The 22966-nt window shown below is 40.5% G+C and overlaps 1 protein-coding gene across 1 annotated transcript; it reads left to right on the top strand.

Annotated features, from left to right (window-relative positions):
* The first annotated feature begins 231 nt into the window (after positions 1-231).
* Positions 232-17297, top strand: hs3st3b1a (heparan sulfate (glucosamine) 3-O-sulfotransferase 3B1a). Its single transcript, XM_040048405.1, has 2 exons — positions 232-1049; positions 9208-17297. Exons 1-2 carry the CDS (start codon positions 556-558, stop codon positions 9824-9826), a joined length of 1113 nt encoding a protein of 370 aa, XP_039904339.1. The 5' UTR covers positions 232-555; the 3' UTR covers positions 9827-17297.
* Positions 17298-22966: the final 5669 nt, after the last annotated feature.

Consider the following 22966-nt stretch of genomic DNA (forward strand, 5'->3'; position numbering starts at 1 on the left):
ATCTGATCCACTGTCTATAGATTGCAGTTGTATTAAAGTAGCGTATGCATAAAATCTATATAAGGAAAAATGTATTAAATAAAGACAAATCATGGATAAAATGTGAACATGCGAGTGTAGACCGTATGTATAGATTTCTTTTACCACTTGACAACGCTTACTTTGAAAAGCTTATCGGAAGTGATAATTTCTCTGCTTGACGCTCTCGCCTGAAAATAACTTGGTGCTTCAGAGTGATCGCTCAGACGCTCAGAGGCAGTGATGGGAGGCAAGCTGGTTCCTGACGCGCATATCGCTCAACTGGTGATCTGTTTGAATTGCTTTTTGCCGCTCAGTTTTTTTGTTTTTATTTTAAATTAAAGTATTTTTTACAGGTATTAAAGTGGAACTAGATGAGCATATGCAGTTCAGTTTTACTTCCCATGTTGGCTAAACGCTAATTTATGTTTTGGGAAATTGCGCAGCGGTTGTCCAGGAGCAGAACCATGGCAGAGGAGTGAGGCAGCTTTGTCAAAATGCAAAGTAACTGGAATACAACTTTGTCACGGCGGTCCTATGGAATATAGTCCGATTATACACAGTCTACATGTTGTGCCATCATCCCACGTGAAAAACAAACTCTTTGTATTTTGCATAATGCTGTCCCTTTGGGTGTATATGATATATTGCTGTGTTGGCTACTGCTCCACTGTTCCAAACCTGACGTACGGATCGGTGAGCAGACGCGAAAACCACGCAGAAGTTGACAACCAGGGGTCCTCTTTAGGAGCGTCCAGGGACTTACTAAATAACGAGAACGAGTTGGACAGCAGAGGAGACGAGTGGGATGAAATTAGAGGCGAGGCGAAAGCGTTGGATGATAATGCCATGTCAGGTTCCCTCAATGAGTCGGAAAGTAAAAAGTTGCCCCAGGCAATCATCATCGGAGTGAAGAAAGGAGGCACCCGGGCGCTGCTGGAGTTTCTGCGCCTGCATCCGGACATCCGAGCGGTGGGAGCGGAGCCGCACTTCTTCGACCGCAACTACGATAAAGGACTGGAGTGGTACAGGTAGACTAGCTCACTCATCCTCACTGTGCAGTATTAAAAACCCACGAGTCACGCACACGAGCGCTACAAAAACACGCCATGCCTCATTTTCCAAAAAGCTGTTTGCTCATTGAAACGTGGGCTACTTATGTGGACATAAATCTCCAGTTGTCTGCAAGTGTATCGCAATAATTGAGGTTTACATTGCTGTGATTGATCGTCATATTTTCAATCTTCATAAAACCTAACAACCACCTTCTCCCCTGGCTTATTAAAGACACAGTTATATTTACATTTCTACTAAAGCCTTTCATGTCCTGAAAGTCTAGCCTCACTTAACCAAAAGTTACGCCTGTAAATCATTTTGACAGGTAGCCTCATAACATCAGTTCTGATGATCGAGCTATGTGTGAAAGTTGATAAGAAGAAGAAACCAAAAGATTACATTAAAAAAAAGAAAAATAATTTTACGCGGTGTATTTGTCACAGCGAAAACCAAGTAACACTGAGATGCTGCTCGATTTCTATTTTATGAATATTAACAATAATGAATTAAATAAATAAATAAATAAATACAAACACTCATACTGAGATTATGTAGTGTAGAGTGTGTCATGTATTATGGGCTCTAGTTAAACAGATTCACAGTTTGTCATGCTGATTACCAATCATGAAGGAGGAATATATAATGAAAAATATCCATTGTGGAAAGGAGCAAACACCATGCAGGTTCATTGCCTCTAACTGAAGCTCAACCATGGGGTTTATCCACAAAATAAATACTGCTGGTGAGATGTTATTTGTTTCCTCCTGTCATAGAGTTATCTGCAGCACTGTATAATCTCTATATCTACCAGCATGAAGAGCAGGTTCAGGCTTTTAGCATATAAATGACAAACTTTTACAGTTTTAACAACTGCCAGTGAAGTCAAACCTTTAATGCACTTTAAGCATTTGAATAAGTGACACAGTACGAATTCACATTTTAATAAAGGGAAATTGTTATCATTTGCGCAGTTTTGTTTGGCCGCTTTTCCAAGTTGTGTCGATTTACACAAAGGACAGTTATTTTGTGCGTGTTTGCTTGACCCTGACTGACAGTTCCCGGAATTTTTCTACATCTATCCTTGGATCTTGACTTTCGCTGGCTTTCCAAAAAGGAGAGCAGGCACCAGGGAGAAAATGATAATGCAGAGCTTCCATTTAGACTTGACCTGAATTCTGGATGCGGTTCAGAGTAATAGCCTTTGGTTTATAGCTAGGAGTCAGCAAGTTACATAAAACTGTCATCTAACTTCCTGAAGTGAGATTCAACTTTCTGTTGATTCATTTGGAGTAATTTGTTTCAGAAGCTCAGTCGATCAGAGGCTCTCATCACAGATCTTTGGTTGCTTAAACACTGAATAAGGCAACATTTTTACTGTATTCTCTGTCATGGCAACTGTTGTCCTTGTATGCAAGCTCTTTACTATCACCTCAGCTGCACAATAACAATGCACTACTCTTAGTGGAAAAAGAAAATACTGTAGATTGGAACTGAGTGCTTTACATCAGAGCAGCCACATTGTTAACAAGAGATAATAGGAGATACTGCTGCTTCAGGTGTCCATTTGACTGAGCCCAGGGATTAACAGGCAGTGTCAAAGGATGTAGACACTGTTTCAAAGCTGGCTTCATAGAGCTACAATAGGGGAAGCGAAGCATTGTTCAAAGGACTTCTTGCCTAAGCTCCTTTGAGAATTTCCGGACAGGTTTAGGGCATTTTTGGATGATCAGTCTACGGAGAAATTCTTTTGTCCATCACTGTAGACTCAAAAATAACATGAAACCGTCCTGCGCTTGAACGCTTATTAGTCTTCATGCTGTTTTAATCTACAAGTAACACATGTCTGGAATGGATGATGACTTAAAGAAAAGGAAATACCATCATTAAAGATGGATAGAATTTAATGTTCATTAAGTAAAAGTCCAAGAAAAAAACCTTTTACAGATAAGTGAGGCATACTTACTTCTTGTTCACAGTGACACATGCACACTAAACACACAGTTAGTGGCTGTGAGAAGCAGTTTGATCTTGAGAATGTTTAATGCGTAATGAAGACTTCTTCTTTTTTCAGAGAGGTGATCCAGCTAATTAAAACAACTCAGCTTGAGTTGTCACAGTGAGATCGCTGTGCCACAAATTGATCCCCTTGCAGCACAGCCCTGTGACATCTAGTCAGCCCTTAATGATCATTTAGTGGTGCTCAGAAAACCTCCGGCTGCCTTTAAGGAAGAGTGCATTGTTGCTGGATGATCTTTAAAAGTATACTCTGTAATACATTTGAACTTTTGCTGAAAAAAAAAGTCATCAGACAATCCTGTGTCCACACTAACCAAGCCAGAAAGAGGCATCCACTGACTTGTTGGCCCATATCTTTCACTTCATTGCCCCCCGACTAATGGTGAGCAGTGGCTTGGGGAGAGGTGCATTCTGCTGGGTGGGCTTATCAGCTCCTGGGGTGGCATTGAGTTGTGCCCGCACCATTTATCTGCTGTGATTGGTGTGTTCCATTCTGTTGGAGGTCTGTTGTGTCCATCCCTCTGGAGCCCCACATAGAGGAGGGGCCCTCGCCCAGCAGGAGGCCAACCACAATATAGCATGTTTTCACTCTAAGGCAAAAAAAGCGAAGCAGACATACAATACCACATGCTTACTCGAACAAAGCGCAGGAGGCAACTTCCAAAAGCCGTGGGAATGGCTTTTTTAGCACGATTCTAACTTCCTCCTCTATATCTTTTTGGACAGGTTATCTTCTGTTCAACGCTCTGATCAAGGTCTTTTGGGCTCTGTGCAGTAGATGTGACTTAATTGCTGTAATCATGTTTTTCCTCTTGAGGTTCCAAATATAGAACAATGAAGAGCTTTCTTACTAACTCATGGAGGGTGTCGGAGAACAGGGCCTAATCCTCCTTGGAGCCCCGGGGGAGCTTACTGCAGCCCAGCGGCAGATAGAGGGCAGTAAATTTAAAGTGAGTCCTTTCTTACTTTTGCGTGATGGAGCTCCATGAAAAGGGATGTTGGAGAACCCCTGAGGATTGCATTAACCCTGACAATAAAAGAGCAGACAATTAGTGTGAAACATGTTTTCTCTGCCTTCACTTTGTATGCAAATGTGCTCAAAAGGGTGAAAGTGCCCTTTGACGAAGCCCAGCAGGAGTTCATCAGGAAGAGCATTCACTGGAACCCGCCCAAGAAAAGACTCAAACACTACGCTTAAGCTTTTTTAGCCCGAAAGTTGACTTTCAGATTTTCTGTGCGAAAAGTTGCATTTCCCAGGAGCGGGTTTATTTAAATCCACTGGTATCTTTTTGCGCACTCAACACTTTTAGCTGCAAGGACACATGAGAACTGGTGTAAGTGAGACAGCTCTCGATGAAGGTATCACCCGGCTTAAACTAATGTGTCAGCACACTCACAAGAAAAGAAGTTTTGGGGGTTTTTTTCCCAGCAAACCATGAAACCTTGCACTTTAAGAACTTCATTTCCTACAAAGACCTTTTAGTTTGCTAGCAATTCCTAGAATAAATCCTATAAATCGTCAATACTAGTAATGTGCGCATCCTCTCCCTATTCCAGAGATTGGAGGCTTAATTTGCTGCAACAACCCCCTGGGCTTTTGCTTGAGGCAATTTGTCAAACCACAGCACTTATTACAGCACTTTGGAAACACTGAAACAAAACAAGTTCACTCCATTATATCCCCATGAGTTGTTGACTTCCTCATCTCTCTCTTTTGTAGTTTCTTCAGGGAAAATGTGTTGTTTCCTGAAGCTGTCTTTCACTCTGCTGCAGAGACTCCCTGACAGAAAGTCAGGGCAACTTTAGAAACAACCAGTCTGCCTCAGCCATCTTTGTTTTTCTTCTTTGAAGTCTTGTTTTCGTTTTCTGATCCTCTCAAACCACCATGCATCTGTGAGGAATAGTCTAATTGTTCCAAACATCACATATGCCAGAAACATAGATGTTGGATTTCTTTTCTATTTTATAATAACTCTAAAACACAATTTAAGCTTTTTAATGTACACTATTTCTATTCCATTACTGCTCAAAACAATACAAAGCTAAGCTGATGAGGCTCCGATATATTAATGCTATTAAGCTCTCGACAACTTTGTGCTTATTCACAGTCAGCACACTAAAGCTTGATCATATTAGTTCGTTAGTTTCCTGGCCCTGTTACATCTGTGTCACAGTTTTTACATCCACAACTATGCAAGTGTTTGTCAGTGCTGTTTGCATTTGAGTGACTACTAGTTCACTTCAGCTTGGCTGCTGTTGCAGGACTGTTCACCCCTTGAACTTTGATCCATAGATTCAGACACAAACACATTCCTGTGAAACCCCCTTAAATTTGATGGCTCACACTGTTGTCTCTTTTCATCTACTGTGTGTAAAGACAGTAGCGAGTAACCCATACAGGCTTACTATGCACTGATAGCAACAAAGGTTTTTATAGCTGTTGTCATAATTACAAAAAAACAGTACACGCTAAGCGATTAGCTGAATGTTATTGGATTGCATTTTTGAGCACCAAGACTTAGATTAAAAGCTCTGTAAAGAATGGATTGCCTGAATTCTTAGATGTTAAAGGAAGGCTGGCAGTTGTGTGAGAGAAACCAGAATGGCTGTTCCTCCTGTTTCTCCTCCTCCTCTCTTTAAAACAGGCCTGGTTCCACCAGGCAGCCAGGTGGCCTTGAGTTCTGCATATACTGACAGTAATAATGAAGGACATGCAAAAGCTGTTATTTGTGGCTCCATAAGAAGGAAATTTAAAGTGTAATGACGATGTTTTTGATACTTAAAAAGAAGGCGCACAATGGCTAGAGAAATCCTTGCGTGTTAGTACACTGGTCTGATTATTCCGAGTGGCTGCATACCACACCTCTCATCCTGTCTTTGAGGAGAGGGATGTTTCCCACAGAAGCTCAACTGCTCTTGGAGCTGCAGGGTAAGATTAGAACTCATCATGCCATTAGATAACGTTGAGGGGTTTTTTTTTTCAAGCACTGTCCCTTGTCACTAGGATCTAAGAAAGCTGAAATATAGATGCCAATTAGAGTCAGTCAAGCAGAATACTGCAGAATACAAAAAAAAAAGCCTCCTCCTGGAGTTTTTTTGCACCCTACTTGCTCCTTACTGAACTCATTACTGAGGACATCACCCAGCAGCTGAGCACCAAGCTACATGCAGTAATGTTGTAAATTCCTACCTTTGAACCTGCTTCCTGATAGCAATGAATGTAAACAAGGCACCAGAAACAAACCCTGTCTCCCCGGCAGCCAGTTAAATGGACACACCTGACTGCCCGGCAGACAAAACAGAGGCCCATTACACAACCCACCAATCCCAGATTAATGTCTGTCTGTAGGTTGTGCTATTGAGGCAAGAAAATGCAGGCGCTGCATCTAAAAATGCCTGCCGACAACTTTGGCGTCAGAACAGAGGGGTGGGGGCATGCAGTCTCCATCCTCCGACAATGCACCTGATTCCATCTAATCCTTGTATTTACTCTCTTCCTCTCTCCTTATCTCCCCATTGCTATTGCTCTGAGTGAGGTTTGTCTGAAATGCAATTTAGTTTGTAACATGACAATTATAAGCGTTTTTAATTTTTTGCTTCATGACTCAGAAAACACAATCCATTTTGTTTCACACATACAACCAGGGTCATAGGTAAGCTGGAAACTATGCCTGCTGCATAGGCCAGGAAGCAAGGCACACTTTGGAAAAGCCAACTCAGAGTAGAGACACATTCAATTTAGAATAACCAGTTAATCCCACTAACTTCCTGTCTTTGGACTGTGGGAGGAAGCTAGAATACCTGGAGAAAACCCACACAGCCACAGGTGCAAACTCAGCCAGTTGGTGGAATCAAACCCAGGATTCTAACTAAACACCGTGCCACCATGGTTATATATTTGGCTATTAGCTTTGTATAGCCAATTAAAACCATGAAAAATTCATGAAGGGGTCAAAGTCAGCACCTTATGGCTCAGTGTGCCTCAATGCTAAACGACAATGCATTTGCATAGCTGACTGATAGATGCACTGAAACCTATTGGTTCCAGGCAACATTGTTTATTAAGCAGAACAAATTACGAAAGCTTGCTACATCTGCCCCCCCCTAAGGCAACTCGCTCTCAGACCTCGTTCAGTTGGAGATGTTCTCCTGTTCTCTATCGGTGCTAAGATGAATAATGCATGCCCTCATCACGCAGGTTGTTTTTCTCATTGACTAAGTGGAAAGTTTGATAGGTAGTGAGGTTTTGTGCCTATTCGGGCCTCGACAAAGGGCCTACGGCACTGCACTTGTGTTTATTCAAGAGATGGAGAAGATAATTGCAGTGGGCTCCAGTATAGTTTTTTTGTATCTCTCTCCTCTGTTGTTTTCCATCACCTTCAACTGTAGCTAAGGTTCTCAGGGAGAGGAAAAACACTATAAATATGTAAGACCCTACAGCTTCTATAGACAAAAGAAAGAGCAGGTGACATTAGGCGAAGAAACTGTATAAGGAAGAGAACCCCTCTTCTGTATAAATTGCACTAATAGTGTTTGGGTGATGTTTGTAGCTAAAGTCTTCTCTTCTCGCAGTGCTGTGAAGAGCAAAATCTTGCCATATTCTGTTAGTTTGCTGATGCAGAATTGCACGAAGAAAGCTGTTGTTAAACCAACAGATGGTTGGAAATTGTGGTAATTGTTTTAATGACATGACATGACTCCCTGCTTTCCTGTTGTTTGATTTAGATCAGCCGTTCACTATCAAAACCTAAGAATATTACCATGCAGTGTAGCAACTGAAGATTTACATTGTGACTAATGCAAACCCACATGAGGTTTGATTGAAAGGGATGCTTGTTAACGCAAGGCAATATACCATGGCTTAACATTTCTTTGTCAGAAGAAGAGATATGTGCACACTGCTCTTGATTCAAGTCATTTGTCACATCAGCGTGAGATCTCAGACTCTGATTAAGAGCTGCGGGGCACCAAAACGTTAGTTCAACATGCAATGCAATTTCTAAAAAAAGAGAAAAAAAAAATGAGATGCTGTGTAAAGTAAAACTGGAATGCTATAATTTCTAAATCATTGCATTCTGTTTTTATTTACATGATTTTGATGATGGATGAGGACCAGATGAGGAAAAGAGTCGAATCAGCAACTCCCTGACTCAATCCCAGCATGAAAATTGCATTCCCTACTTGCACTCAGCTGTATAGGAATATGTGGTGTTGTATCCAAACTTTGTGTAACTGTTTGTTTTTTCATGGATTTAAAATGCTCACCAGTGATTCTCATCATAATAGCCACATATCTCTCTCCCCCTCTCTCTAGAGACAAGCCAACCACCCAGTTCGCCAACAGGCAGCCAACCAGCCTCTAATGCTGCTGCGTGTTTGGCTTAGTCCTAATCCCCCTTGGCTCACTTGAGCCATTATCCAGTGAGGGCTGCAGTTAACAGGCTATATTATGATCAACCCGAGCCATCCAGGGTTAAGAATAATATGCAGTAATGGGAACAGACAGGTTCCAAGCATATTTCCAAAGGAATGCAAAGCTTCATCAAATTGTCACATTTCTCACAAAAATACTGATATTAGGAGAAAGGTGCATGACATTAAAGTGCATAATGCTGCCTATTCATAGCTAAACCAGCATTTTTAAGTATAACGTAATGAGTCTGAGGAATATTTCAGTGTGATGATTGTGAGATGATTTAGGTCATTAGATGTTTAATGCAGGGACACGAGGGTGGATGTCTTCCTTTACAGTTTGTACTCGGAATGTGGAACTGTGTATTTTTTTCCCCCACACAGTTACTGAAGATTGATAGGACTTCTGCTTTACCTGCCAGCCCTTGTCACGTCATGCACTGTCACATGGCTTTGTTAATGCAGCTCAAGATTTCTACTACTGTCTTCTTGGTGATGACTGACTAGCTGCTCTTTGACAGTGTTTATAAAGCTGCCATGAAGTGATATTATGTCATCGCTAATCTCATCGTCCTTGATTGGCACTTTTGTAAGCTGTTAACTCTACAACGGAAAACAGAGTATACAGCGGAAATGGTAGAGTAAGTTTTTGCAAAATATGTCATCTGCAGTGCAAATGTAATTCTTTGTGTTTGTTCTTTACAGGGAATTAATGCCTAAGTCATCAGAAGGCCAGCTGACCATGGAAAAGACCCCCAGCTACTACGTTACTAAGGAGGTCCCTGCTCGAATCTACGCCATGTCTAAAGACACAAAGCTAATTGTAGTTGTCCGGGATCCTGTCACGCGAGCCATCTCAGACTACACTCAGACCCGCTCCAAGAAGCCAGACATCCCTTCTTTTGAGAGCCTGACCCTGAAGAACACCTCGGCAGGTCTGATTGACACCACATGGAGCGCTGTACAAATTGGCATGTACGCCAAGCACCTTGAGCGCTGGCTCCAGTACTTTCCCATGGAGCAGCTGCTGTTCGTTAGCGGAGAGCGTCTCATTACCGACCCTGCAGGTGAGATGGCTCGTGTCCAGGACTTTCTTGGGCTGAGGAGGGTGGTCACAGAGAAGCATTTCCACTTTAACCCAGCAAAAGGCTTCCCCTGCCTTAAGAGACCTGAAGGGAACAGTAGGCCACATTGCTTGGGTAAAACCAAAGGCAGGACCCATCCTAATATTGACCCAGAGGTGGTTCAGAGGCTAAGAGACTTTTATAAACCCTTTAATTTCAAGTTTTACCAGATGACCGGTCATGACTTTGGTTGGGACTAAGAAAAAAAAATGATGACAGGCTCACGCTGGTTATCTGGAATTTCTTTTTGTTATAATTATATCACTCTGGAGTTATTGTTTTACAGTCTATGTACAGTATTTGGTGGTGTGTAAAAAGATCAGAAGTCTATTTTATGATAATTTATTGTTATGATATTAACTCACTAAGCTGCCTAACTAGGTTTATTCATGTTTTTATTTGTCGCGAGCTACAAAATCTCTCTTTTTTTGACCTAAAAGCACACAGTTTTTACAGGTATTACAATCAGGGTCACTGTGTTTTCTTTTTCTTTCTTTTTCTTTCTTTTTACCCAATTCAGACCCAGCTTGACAACAAAACTGGTAATATCCCCTTAACATTTGCCTGACCCTCAGAGGTCTGTGGACCCACTTAGTCAGGTCGATACAGGCCTCAGCTGATCCAGCGCAACTTGCCAGGTAGATCAATAAAGTAATAGCTCCTCATCATGTCAATTAGACCTGAGTGATGGCATTGTCTTGATCTTTCAAGCGTCTCAATAAAACATTGATCCATTAATGGTAGCAAGTTTATGGTCAACCTTTGAGCCAAATTCAAGTTAATATGAGAATATAAATTTCCACTGCAATATTCTGACTTAACCACTATTTATTTTGTCTCTACAGAAGAATGTTGATCGGGTTCCAATAGAGTCGTGTCAAATCTGTTTTGTATGTTTTTATCCATTTTCCAAAGAGCTGCCTCCCAGATTTCATAACGCCTATAGAAAATGATTTATATGAAAAGTCATATGAGCCATTCACATTTATTGATCTGTACTGAAATTGCTCTCATTGATCACTCTGTGCAGCTTCTTACTGCATCTGATAGTGGATGTGTTAATTATGCCTTTTCCCACAGTACATCAGCTGCTGGAGTGAAAAGGAGGACTTATTTTCTTTACTTTCAGAAGAAACTAAACCAATATAGCCTTTTAGAATTCCTCATCTAAGTTTCATTTGTGGTTGAGTTTTATTCAGCCTCTACAATTCAGCAGTTCCGACATCATCCAGGGTCATTCTAAAATGATTTGCTACAACGTTGTTGTTGTAGAGGCACTATTTCACTGTATGCTTTGCTTTAAAAACATTGAAATTAGTTGGGTTTAAATGAGATGTTGATTAAAAGGTGCAGTCTTGTCATCTTTAATGAAGAAATAAAGAAAGTGTGTTTTATCAAAGTCAAACAATGCAGTCTCTGGCATCCTTGGATTTTCAGTATGGTTAGAAAAAAATAGGATAGTGCTATAAATGTGTTTTATTTGTTGGGTAGCAGCGTGGGTTATCAATGCTTCAGAGTTCTGCAGGCAAAAGTGTGCTCTTGTGTCTAATCACCATTTTACACATTGTTGCGCTAACAGGCTAATTAGCACGTTAGCTGTCTTGGCTTCCCACTGCCACCACTAAGAGGATTTCGTTGCCATGACCCCCACAAACACATTAAGTGTCAGGTTTCTCATCAGGCCAGAAGTGACTTATTATGAAATGCACCGGATTGGTTTTTTTGTTCCTGGGTGAGCCTTCAGGAGTCCATTTATATATATGAGCGATCCCCCTCATGCACGCTGTAGTGTTCATAAAGATGATACTGCTGTCGATTGCATAGCATTCAGTCTGTTTTTCACATTTCTTTTTATTCCAGAAAATATTTAGAGCCTTCTGTTAATATGTTTTATCGTGCTTAGATATCCTGTTGAGGCATTGTGTGTTGTCCTTGAACTAGTCTCAAACAATGTGACCCATCCATCAAGCAGAACAACTAATCGCTGAGCTAAGGTTATGGTTCAAGAGAGGTATGAATCACCTCGCTCTATTAACAAACAACCTTTATTTAACTCTCCAGCAAAACACCCTCATTTACCTGAGGCTGCCAGCAGTGATGAAGCCAGTCTCCCTGGTGGCAGGCTAGGAGTCTGATCGCCCAGGAAGCAGCTCCCTTTGCAATTAAAGGAATAGATGAGGGGTGCTGTAATTGCTAGGCTCCCAGCTGGGGAATTGCTGTTAGCATACATCCCTACAGGCTGTTGTAAGGAAGGCTGATGTTGTTTGAAGGTTAGGATGAAGGAAAATAGACACCTGGCATCCATGAGAATTAAGTGACTTCAAATATCAACTTGGCAGCTTCCACTGGGGAATAGAATCAGAGAAGCTGAACAAAAGCGAATGGAAATAAAAGTGTTACACAACACCATAAGGTTTGGTTTAGAGGACATATGAACAGACATTTGTAATTTGGGTGGAGGCGGTAGGATGAACTGTACCCTCATTAGGATGTCAATGAGACGTCTTCATATTGTGCCAAGATGTTAATCACGCAGGAGTCGATTAACATGTTTAACATACACATGCAGAAATCATTGCAGAGGATTAATTCAGTCAACATCTGACTTGTTGGCTGAGTCTTTCAGTTCTGCACCTGCGAGATTCTAAATTGTGCATTTAAGTGGCCTTAGAAACAAACAAAACATCTGACAGGAGGAACTGAGAGAAATAGGCATGTACAGAGAAACCAGGCTGACTTTGAACTAAAAATAATTCAGGTACTTGGTGGATGCCTCAATCTACAGAGACAGCTGCCTCTATAGACGGGAGTAAGCTACCTGTTTACTCTTTTCGAGGTCCTTGAGGAGACTGGGGTGTATTCCAGTTGACATGAGGTAAAACAACACGGCACACCCTGGTTGGTCCACAAGTCAGACAACTATTTACGCTCATATTCACTTCTCTTGTAGACAGCTGGAGCACCTGGAGACAATCCATACAGGGATCATGATAAAACATGCAAGCTGAGCACAGAAAGGTCCCGGGTGGTTTAAAGAGAAGTGACAGTAATAACTACAGCACCACTGCACCAAGTTAGCCAAGTATTAAAGTCTAATACTATCATATCTTCTATTTTAACAGGACGTTTTCTCTCTATTTCGCTCTCTCTCTTTTTTGCTAACAAAAGGTTCAAACAGGGTGAGTGGAAACTGAAAAGTATTCATAAATCTGTAAATGTTGCAGTAATCATTTTAGTTTCACGTTGTACTGAATTTGGATTGCTGACATCTTCACTATCTGATGAAATATCCTTGCACCATCAAGCAGCATTTACAAACAGGATATAAGGTCATTATCAAAACTTACTCTGCCCCTTTATGTTTTAATTTTTGTTCTGAATATTATTTTCACAAAGTTTAGCATATGATCACATAATTTTGTTTGTAGTTGTTTTTTTTTTTATCTTAAGACATGATTTATAACTGGGAGAAGGTAAAAGAAAAAAAAAAACAAGCTCCCAAATCACAACAAATTCTAGAGCAACAATCTGAACTTTGTTTTAGATCTTAATAAAACAGTTGCCTTCCTCTCTTGCCCTTAATCATTTATTATACATTGTCCAAACCCTAATCCTAATCCGATAGGAAGGGCAAGCATTAATCTCAGACAGTGGACTTGGAGTTGGCATGTATGTGCTGACATAGCTAATCCAGCTCTAATCCCTTTTCCAAAAGGGCTTTTTTAGCTTTGAGTTGGACCAACTTGATTTACATAAATTCAACGGATCATTTATATTTGACGATGAAGCAGATGCTCCTCTAAAGTACTGATTTGTGCCTCACACTCACACCTCGGAGTTGTCGGGTCAAGTCTAATTACTGCATTCACTGCTGTCAGATTCTGATGCGTTGTTACTGCTCGCGATCTCCTCGGTGGCAGGATCTAGACTTGTGAACACAGTTTTTCATAACATCCGGCAAAGCTAAACATCTCTCAGCATGTTATTCTGAAAATAATGATGCAGATTACTTATTTGTTCAAATGCAGCAGAGCTATTCACATCCAAATTAGTTTACTGCAACATAAAAAAAGCCCATTATTAGCTGCTTTAGCTTAAACTCATTTGTTTAACATCTGTGAAAGTGAACAGCATAGTTAGTGTTAGTAAAAATGATATTTTTCTTAAGAAATTTATTTTCAAACAGTAAACAGTTACATCAAACAACTTAAAACCCTGTCCTTTAACCTTACAGCTGTGGCTGTAATCAGCTCACTAACACTTTTTCAGTGCTGTTCATGTTGACAGTGTTCTCGATCTGTGACTTATATTTAGCTTCATCAGTAGCTGAAACAGATGTGCAAAGAGTCCTTGGGCCTCGTTTTAATCACATTTTTAGCTTAGCAATTGCTTTGACTTTAATTAGCCCTCATGCACTAGCATAGCTGTACTTCAGGTGCTTGTTTCAAACTGTAGCACTTGAAAATATTCTCATCTAATCCCCATAAAATTTTTGTTTGCACGTAATTCTTCTGCAAACAACTGAACAACTGAAAACAATTTTTTCAGTTGTTCCGAAAATATTTTACTCTTTCCCTTAAACGCTGTCAGTCGTTTGTGTCATTATCGGTACTCGTGAAAAGCTCAAGCTGCAGGGTGTGTCCAGTGCTATTACTAAATTCACAATGTGCAAGCCCATTAGGTTTTATTTAAAAGATACCCAAGGTTTTATCATCATCCTAATCATTATAAATAGATATTTTCTTATGATCTTAACGTTGATCAGATTTTGTGGCGTTATTGTAAAAGACTTCTCAGAGGACAATAACAGATACTCTGATGTTCTGAATACAGGGAGTTGCGTCACCGTCAGTGAAATCCACTTGTTGTAACCAGAGATTCCCTCGAGGAAAGGTATGAAGGGAGAAGTGCCCTCTAACCAGTGCAGGCACTTCTAGCGTTAATGCTCATTCTGTGGTCTCCCAGCACTATTTGTTGCAGTCGCCCGCCTGCCTGGTACCACTTTGGACTCTCCATTAGGCCAGACCTACCAAATCCCAGTTGTATGCCACTGTAATGACTTTATCACTCTACACTCTCAGAAAATAAAATACCTCATTAAACCTTTGGAGGTACAACAGAGTTTCACAACAGATTATGTCTTAATGTAACAGAACGTTATAATTAGGTACAGGGAAACTATGAATTTATTTAAAATTCGCAAAACCTTTTTCTCGATGACATCTGCACCTGTGAAAACAAAAGTAGGTTTAAACCCAGGACCTCTTTGTTGTGCTGACCATGGTGCAGTACAGAGTAAAACCTTAAAATCTAAGATTAAAAATCTATATTGAACCTCATTTCTCTTTTTTTTTATCCTCCCAATACCGCACCTTAAATATAACGGAAATAATGCAGATACAGTTTTTAGTGCATGGGAACGTGTTTACCTTGTAAAAGTCTCAAAAATCTACACATAGTTACCTTTATGTTCAGCATTTAAACCTGGGGGTACATTTGTGTCTTCACGGATGGCTCTGGACTTTTACCGTACCCTTTTTTCTGAGAGTGTATCTCAGCAAAACCAGTCCTGACTGGAATACCATTTTGATATTGGAATTGTACCCTAAATTTTCTGAAAGGCAATGTACTATACAATGTACAGCAATGTACTAGAACAACCCTTAGCATGCTTGGCTAATCTAATTCAACCCCACGTCTTTAAAGAAAGAGCTTTTTTCCCCCCTCGCTTGTTCAGACTTCACCACCTGTGACCTCGCCCAGCTCAGACATGTCTATGTTTTTTCAGTCTTATCCTGCTTTCTCTGTAATGAGGTGTGTATAGCTCTACTCTCCATGCACCGATGTCACCTTCATAATCCAAGATTTGGACCCAGAGGGATATATAGGACCCTCAGTGGGATTACAAACTGGACTGTCTGTTGCATGGTCTGTTGTCTGTCTGAAATTTGAAGAAAGAGCAGGAGGATATTTATCTTATTGCTAATCTGGAGTGAGAGGCATTGCATTGTCTGAGAATTGGCTGGATGTATTTATCTGTACATAAGTGTGTAATGGATAGGAATAATTTTTAAAACAGAGCTCTTAAATATAGAAATGTTCCTTCTGGCAGCAGCAGAGACAAGTCCATGAGGCATTATATTCAATAAAGTTATATTGCAAAACATATTTCAGTATCGTCCTGGACAAGGATAAGCAGTGGGAATTCATGATTTAAAGACTTGTTGGCTTCTACCAGAGAAGCCACAATAAAAATTGCCTAGGGACAATAATATGTCTGCCTTGAGCATCTGAGAAGCACTTCACACAGAGATAATTTTAAGGCTTTTAGGGATTTAATCTGATTTTGCAATTAACTGGTTTGTTAAACTCCTGCTCCTGGGATTAAACAGAAATTAAAGTAATTCGGGAATAGAACAGGGAATTTCCCAAGACGGTCTCTCCAACGCACTCTGGTAATCTTCCATCCACACAAATGCAATCAGTCAATAAGTGTTTTTGGTGCTTATTTTCAGCAGGCCATGTGTTTCTTCTTGGTAAGTCCCTGAAGCAGGCTAAGCACTGCGAATCTGAAATCTCGATTGTTTTTTTATTTCTCATATTCTGATCACATTGAATGCCTAATTAAATGAAAACAATACTTTAGTCGTTGGATCATATTTTTTGATCATTTATACCTCTGGTGGATCCAAGAACGTGAGAGAGAAGTATCAACAGTTTGAACAGAGGGTAACACATCACAAACTCAACATATTCATTATGAGGCAATACAAACTAAATGGTCATTTTCTGTATTTACAGAAATAATATACAACACCCACGCCATGTGTATAATAACTTTTCTTGATGTACTCTTTAGATGTTCATAATTCATGATACTGAGCATTTAATTGATTCCCAGTAAGGAGGAAATCCACTCCGGCGATCATATTTCATTGCCTCTATAAAGCTGGTGACCTATTCCTGATCTGAATGAGTTCTGCCCTTGATCTCCCTCCCCCTGTTGTCCTCACTTGGTAAGCAGTGAACATCAAGGTCCTGATTCGTCATGGGTTCTATTGAGCAGAACTGCTTATGTTGCCATGGTATCAGGGGAGCGCTGTCGGTCATTGTCAATAAGATGACAAGCTCTCATTTCTTTTTCCTGTTGCCACATTTGCCCTTTTGAGACATTGGTGCTTCAACTTGAAGCAAAAATGCAAACTATAACATGAGAGGAGCACAGATTTCTGCTACCAATCAAATGGTAATCATTAATTAGCCAAATGTGGCTATCAAACTTGTTTGTAAACAGATCTACCAAACTTCCCCGTACCCTCTGGATCCCATTCTTTCTTTTCATACGGTTGTGATTGTAAGCGTAGGAGAATTACACAACATCAGCATCTTTGCAGCAATTAGCACATTCTAGGTGTCAAACACCTTAATGCTGAATCTGCCCCCTGAGACAGCTGCTCTCCTTGGATTATTGCCTTCATGGAGATGCAAGACCTGTGCATTATGTATTTGCCACTTTGATACCAAATACTCTCCTTACTTATTACTCAACACAGGTCCAATGTAGCCAACTGCATAACTGAGAAAAAGTATGTAAATTGCGGAGGAGTCATTCATAACTCCAGTTTTCCAACACCAAACTATTCCTAGTGTGGTGTAGATGGTCAAAAAAAACCCAAAAACAACCCTGTTATTTATTTTTAGGACCAAATTATTCCTGATGTCAGGGTTTGCACCTTTAAAGATTTTGTGTTCAGCCATGGTTTTACTGCCCCTCCCACTTGAGATGTAGCCTGTGAAATAGTCTACAATGGTAGACGGATGAAGCTAAATGTCTGACCTACAAATGAACTTTTGTCACATATATAATATTGAAATAATTTCAGCAAGTCCCAGGAAACCTTAAACAGACAGCAAAGACTAATGTGGGAATGGAAAGCACCAACTCACAGAAAACAGGCATTTTTCTGAACATAATTGTCATTACAATCATAACAATTGTATCACAGCAGAAATAATTAAATTAGTCTGCCTTGTCTCTCCTAATACAGAGCGTGTCCTAGTCCTCTGAGCTATGGGTCACTGGCTGGTGGAAAGGCTTTACTGAAAAGGAATGCAAAGTGTTTAATGGTGTGAACTTAATAATTTCATGTTGCAGGGTTAATATCTCTGTACTGTAAATTTGATGTGACATTAGCTAGACAGTCTTGCGTGTCAGTATTTAAGCAGTCACGAAGATGAGCCATTCACCCACCCACATCATCATCACCTAGACTTTTTTTTTCTTTCTTCCGTGTGCTATAGAAGGTTGAAGCGGTGGCTAAGTCAGGAGAGAAAGAGCCGAACAGAGAGAAGCATTGAGTGGGTGGTCGCCTGCAAGCCCACATAAAACTCTCTGTACTTGAGGTTAGGAAATGTTTTTTGGCCTTCTGTTGAAGGTTTCCATTAAATGTAATATTTCTCAAACATATCCGACTACTCTGTTTCTTTTTTTTAAATCCTGATTGTTGTTTTATGATGCTTTTAATATGCCCACTTTAACCATGCAGCACACTTTAGTTCTTCTCATAAACCAGCAGCATTAGCGGCCCTTTGTTTTGTTTATTCAACTTTTTTTTTCCACGTCCTTTCAAATGAATTATTTCACAACACCAAACTCCAGGTTAAATAGAAATGCATGTCAAGCAGAAACAGGGTACAAATAAAGTCGCATATTCAGATCAAGCGGCAAATTCAGTGAATAAAAAACAAAGGTATGGAGACTCCACAACTCTCATGTGAAATAAGCAGACCAACAGCTTGGTATGAAAAAAGAAATTCGGTCTCTACGTCTAATATTTGCATTTATAACACAATGGTAGTGGTGAAGCTTTTTTTCTTTTTCTTTCTTTAAAGAAATCACCTGTTCATCTTACCCGGCTGCTTTTAATGACGGGTAGGTTTCCCCAGTTGCCTGCTAAACTTGATCTGCACCAATCTGAGTCACTGAACCTAAATCTGTTAATTGTGTGTGTAGTGTTGACTATATAGAATTAATTAATACACTCATTTCTGACAATTAATATAGCTTGCTGTGTGCCACAAACTATCCAAGAAACGTGCATTTTAATTTGAGTAAATAACATTTTTTATTTATTTATATGTTATAATTAGTCAGGCAATCCATGTATGCAGGTTATAGCTGCATCCTCGCTTGGGTGGTTTGCCACCCTTTCATCCAAAATTGGGCACTTCTGATTCGTAGTCTTCTTATATTAACAGTCAGTGCTTCAGACACTGAAATATACTCTGTCTATAATGGATACTGACCACTTGCGATCCATACATGTGTGAACCCACGCACACATCTGATTGTCAGTTGCAACATTCATACTCAGCGCTAAGATGTTTTTGAATCACTTACGGGATTGTAATATCTCTGAATAAAAGAAATACCAGGCTGGGGGTATTTGACTTAAACAAATCTTGATGGGTCTGCAGGCTCACCTTCTAAGACTTGCACAGCAGCCTGGTGTAAATGTGCTCCAAAGACACTCACTAACCCGAAATCTAAATAGGAAGTGACACGTGAAGGAACACAACACAGGAAAAATAGATCGTCTCTATCCTTTACGTAAGATGGATGACCTAGATAAAGGTTTGTCCTGCAACTAAAAGCTGAAATTAACACATTTAAATCCACACTGTGACAGGTCTTTTGCCCCATTTGTAAGGCATTGGCTGAAAGAGAGATGTGTTGTAGTCCAATGGCTGTAAAACTGTAGCAGAATTTCTTCTCTGTGCTGCATTGGAGGAAAAAGAAAGCAGATTTGAAGAGCTTCTATAATAGTTTCCCAACATAACTTGGACCAGCTGGTGCACACCCACAGAATGGAACAACTGGCCTTTGGGGTTCAGCCCGTTGTCTCACATAGTGATTTAATGAAAGTCATCAAAGAGAAACACAGAGGAGAGTAAGGTTTGAATGAATAACCGAATAATTGCTGAGGCTTTTCGATGTGGTGTGATACAGCCAGACTCCGGAAACATAAAGAAAAGAGGGAAGAGAAGAAGGTTTTCCTCAGCATGATTGCCCTCACTCTACATGATGGCGAATGGAGCTGAAAAATTTAAGGAAAACACCTTGACGTGTTTAGCCAGGACCTGATTTCCTTCACCATCATAGGCAAACGTCTTTCCTTTGAGTACATTCAGCGCTTGCCTGGATTGATATGTGACGTTCCAGGTAGGGATGGGTACCGGTGTCGGCACCGGTTCTGACATAAACGGTAGTAACCAGACCGAAAAGCAGCGCACATTTCGGTGCTTTATTTCGGTGCTTTTTTTTTCCTGAGCTGTGATACACTTCTAGCCAATCATTTTACGTTTCCGAGGATAGTAGGCGGGTCCAGGTTCTAGAGCAGAGCTACAGATTAAAAAGGCCCAAGGCGAAGCGGTCGAAAGTCTGGCTGTACTTCACAGCAAAATATGCAAACTCAGCAGCCTGCAACAAGTGCTTTAAGCTGATACTGTGATACTGTCAAAGGAGGTAACACCTCAAATCCGATGAAACACCTGGCGACGCATAGCGTTTTTTTTTTTTAAAAAGCCGAGAAATGCGCCGTATTTGATAGCTTGCTGCGAGACCTCACACCGAGCACATCTACTGCGGGTGGGTTGCCTGTTATCGGACCCGGAGTTAGCAACATCCCCCAAAAACACGAAGAGGAGAGTCCTGGCCCCTAGCCCTGCCAGTGTAGTGATGTAGTGATGACGGATGATGACGGCAGCAGCAGCCGTTCTTCTCTGCGTGAGTAGCTTAATGTTGTCCGTGTGTAATTTACGTTGAGTAGGCTAACCACGTTATTAAATTAATGCATGTAAGGTGAACTAGCAAACATCATCATAGCTACATGCAGCTGTCTTCTTGTTTGATGGCAGATGCTCCCTTCACCCTGGCCAAAAAGGCTAAAATGACCAAAGAAAAAGAGGGAAACAGTTAAACATGAGAGGTTTTTGGACAAAGTTTGTGTTTTTTTCCATTGTTTAAGCACTGCTTCCAGCCAAGAGTGATACCATATATGCCCCACAGCTGCAGAAAAGGCTAACATTGTTATCTTTTTACAAAAAACCAGCTGAACATGAGAGGTTTTTGGACCAATTTTGTGTTCTCCATTCTTTAAGCACCGGTTTGAGCACCGTTTGAGCACCGGCACCGTTTCAAAAGTACCAATTTGGCACCGGTATCGGATAAAACCTAAATGATACCCATCCCTAGTTCCAGGTGTTATACTGATCATGTTTCCAAAGGGTTTAAAAGGACGACCTTTAACTGCAGGTATCATAGTAGTGTAGCACTAAGGTAGATGTGGTGCACTGATTAGTGCTGTTACCGTGGAGCAAGAAAGTCCTGGATTCAAATCCAGTGGTCAGCTGAGACATTTTGATTTTGCATGTTTTCCCTATGCTTGTGTGGGTTCTCTACAGACACTCCAGCTTTCTCCGAAAGTCCAAAGACATATGTGCGCATGGATTAGGTTAATTGGAAAAAACAAGTTTATCCAGGCTATACTATGCCTGTTACTCCATGACAGCTGAAACGGGCTGGATAGATGGATGGACTTCAACTGCATCTCTCAACAACTTCAAGTCTGAAGAATTCCACATTTTCTGAGGTGTTTCATGGGAGTCATCCCTTTGTCCACTGTTATTCAGTCTTTTCGCTTTCTTGGAACCATCATACTGAAACACAATAAATCCCACTATCAATCTGACATACAGCTGCATGTGTTACTTTGCTTAGACAACCTGAAAAGCTTGAAAGATGCACTGATGATCTCAAGCACTCAATATTTCAAAACTTTCTCCAACTCCAAGAAATAAATAAATAAATAAAAAGACTCATGCCGAAAAAGTACAAAGGCAGAAACCTGAGTGTTTTTATTGATGTCCAACTGTACTCACAGCACTCCACCACTGCTATTATGGCAGGGCTCAGTAATCTTTAAAAAAAAAAAAAAGAATCTAAACATAAGAGTTTCCTGACTCACAAAAAGTGATCCATGTATTCACCTCACAATTAGATTACTGTAATGCACTTTTTGCTCCCCTTGAAGATTATATTTAGGGTCCAATTCATCTTCAGCTGGATGGGTCGAGTATAATAAAGCATATTATAACTCTACTGAGCGCTTTGCTAGCTGCCAGTGCAGAATTTGCCTCAGTATGATAGTGTAGTAGTCAGGATAAGGACATAATTTTTCTTAAACTATATGTTTATGTGTGTGTGTGTGTGTGTGTGTGTGGGTACTTTAGTGCCTTTCAAACCTGTATATGAATTGTGCTATAGCTATAAATTGACTTTACGATGTTTAGAGTGTATTGTTTTCTGTTTTTGCCATCATCAGCCTGGCTAGCACCAACAGTTGGATAATGGACGGATGCCACTTTCAGGTCAGGATTAGAAGTGCTGTCTTACAACATTTGTCGACTTCCTTCAAACTGAGACAAAGAGGGTATGAAGTTCAGCTGTCTGCTGCAGTTAAAGATACAGAGGGAGCTCACAAAAGTGTTGACAGTTTTATTTTCTTTGCCCTGCAGGCATGGATTTTATTTCTAAAAGCAAATAAAATTAAAGATAATGTTTCCCCATTTCACCTGGAACTTCCTCTGTTTACTGTGGCCTGGTTTGAACTGCAAGGTATTATGTACACTGCAGTAAATTCTTATGGAAAACACTTCCCAGGAGTATGATAGTCACAAATCACTTATTTAACAAATTCTTTCCCTGTTTCTTTATTTATTTATTTTTTTTAATCTCTAAAATTTTGCCTTCGGGGGTAATTTTTCTTTACTTGGTCTTCAAACACATGAAACTAGAGGAAAACAAGTCGTGTTCCCTACTGCACTGGGATGCATTTTTTTTCTTTTGGAATCGGCTGCATGTTGACGTCTCTCACATTTGGTCTGTCAGCGCTGTGTGACTGTGTAGAGGCAGAATACGAATTCAGGATCAGTGCACATGTATGCGTGTGCGCATCTGTGTGTTTGTGTGTGCGTGGGACGTATCCGCATGAATGAAGGACCAAATTCCACATTAATCAGAAACGAATCATGGCAAACCACAGGATCAAAGACCTGTCAGCTTTAAAGATGGCTTCATGCCCTACAAACTTTGAAAAATTGCTTTTAGCTCATCAGGAACTCCGCTTCCACCCAGAAACAGCATGCCTATGGCTCAGACCGTTCAGTACTTTACTCCTTTCAAAGAGCTTTCTCTCTTTTCACCCTATCTCCTCTTCTCCTCTCTCCTGCTCCTTGTCTTTTATCCTCATACAAATAACGAACAAACTAAAATAAAGCCT

Source organism: Simochromis diagramma, unplaced genomic scaffold, assembly GCF_900408965.1.
Source record: "Simochromis diagramma unplaced genomic scaffold, fSimDia1.1 OVJJ01000321.1, whole genome shotgun sequence".
Classification (NCBI taxonomy): Eukaryota; Metazoa; Chordata; class Actinopteri; order Cichliformes; family Cichlidae; genus Simochromis; species Simochromis diagramma.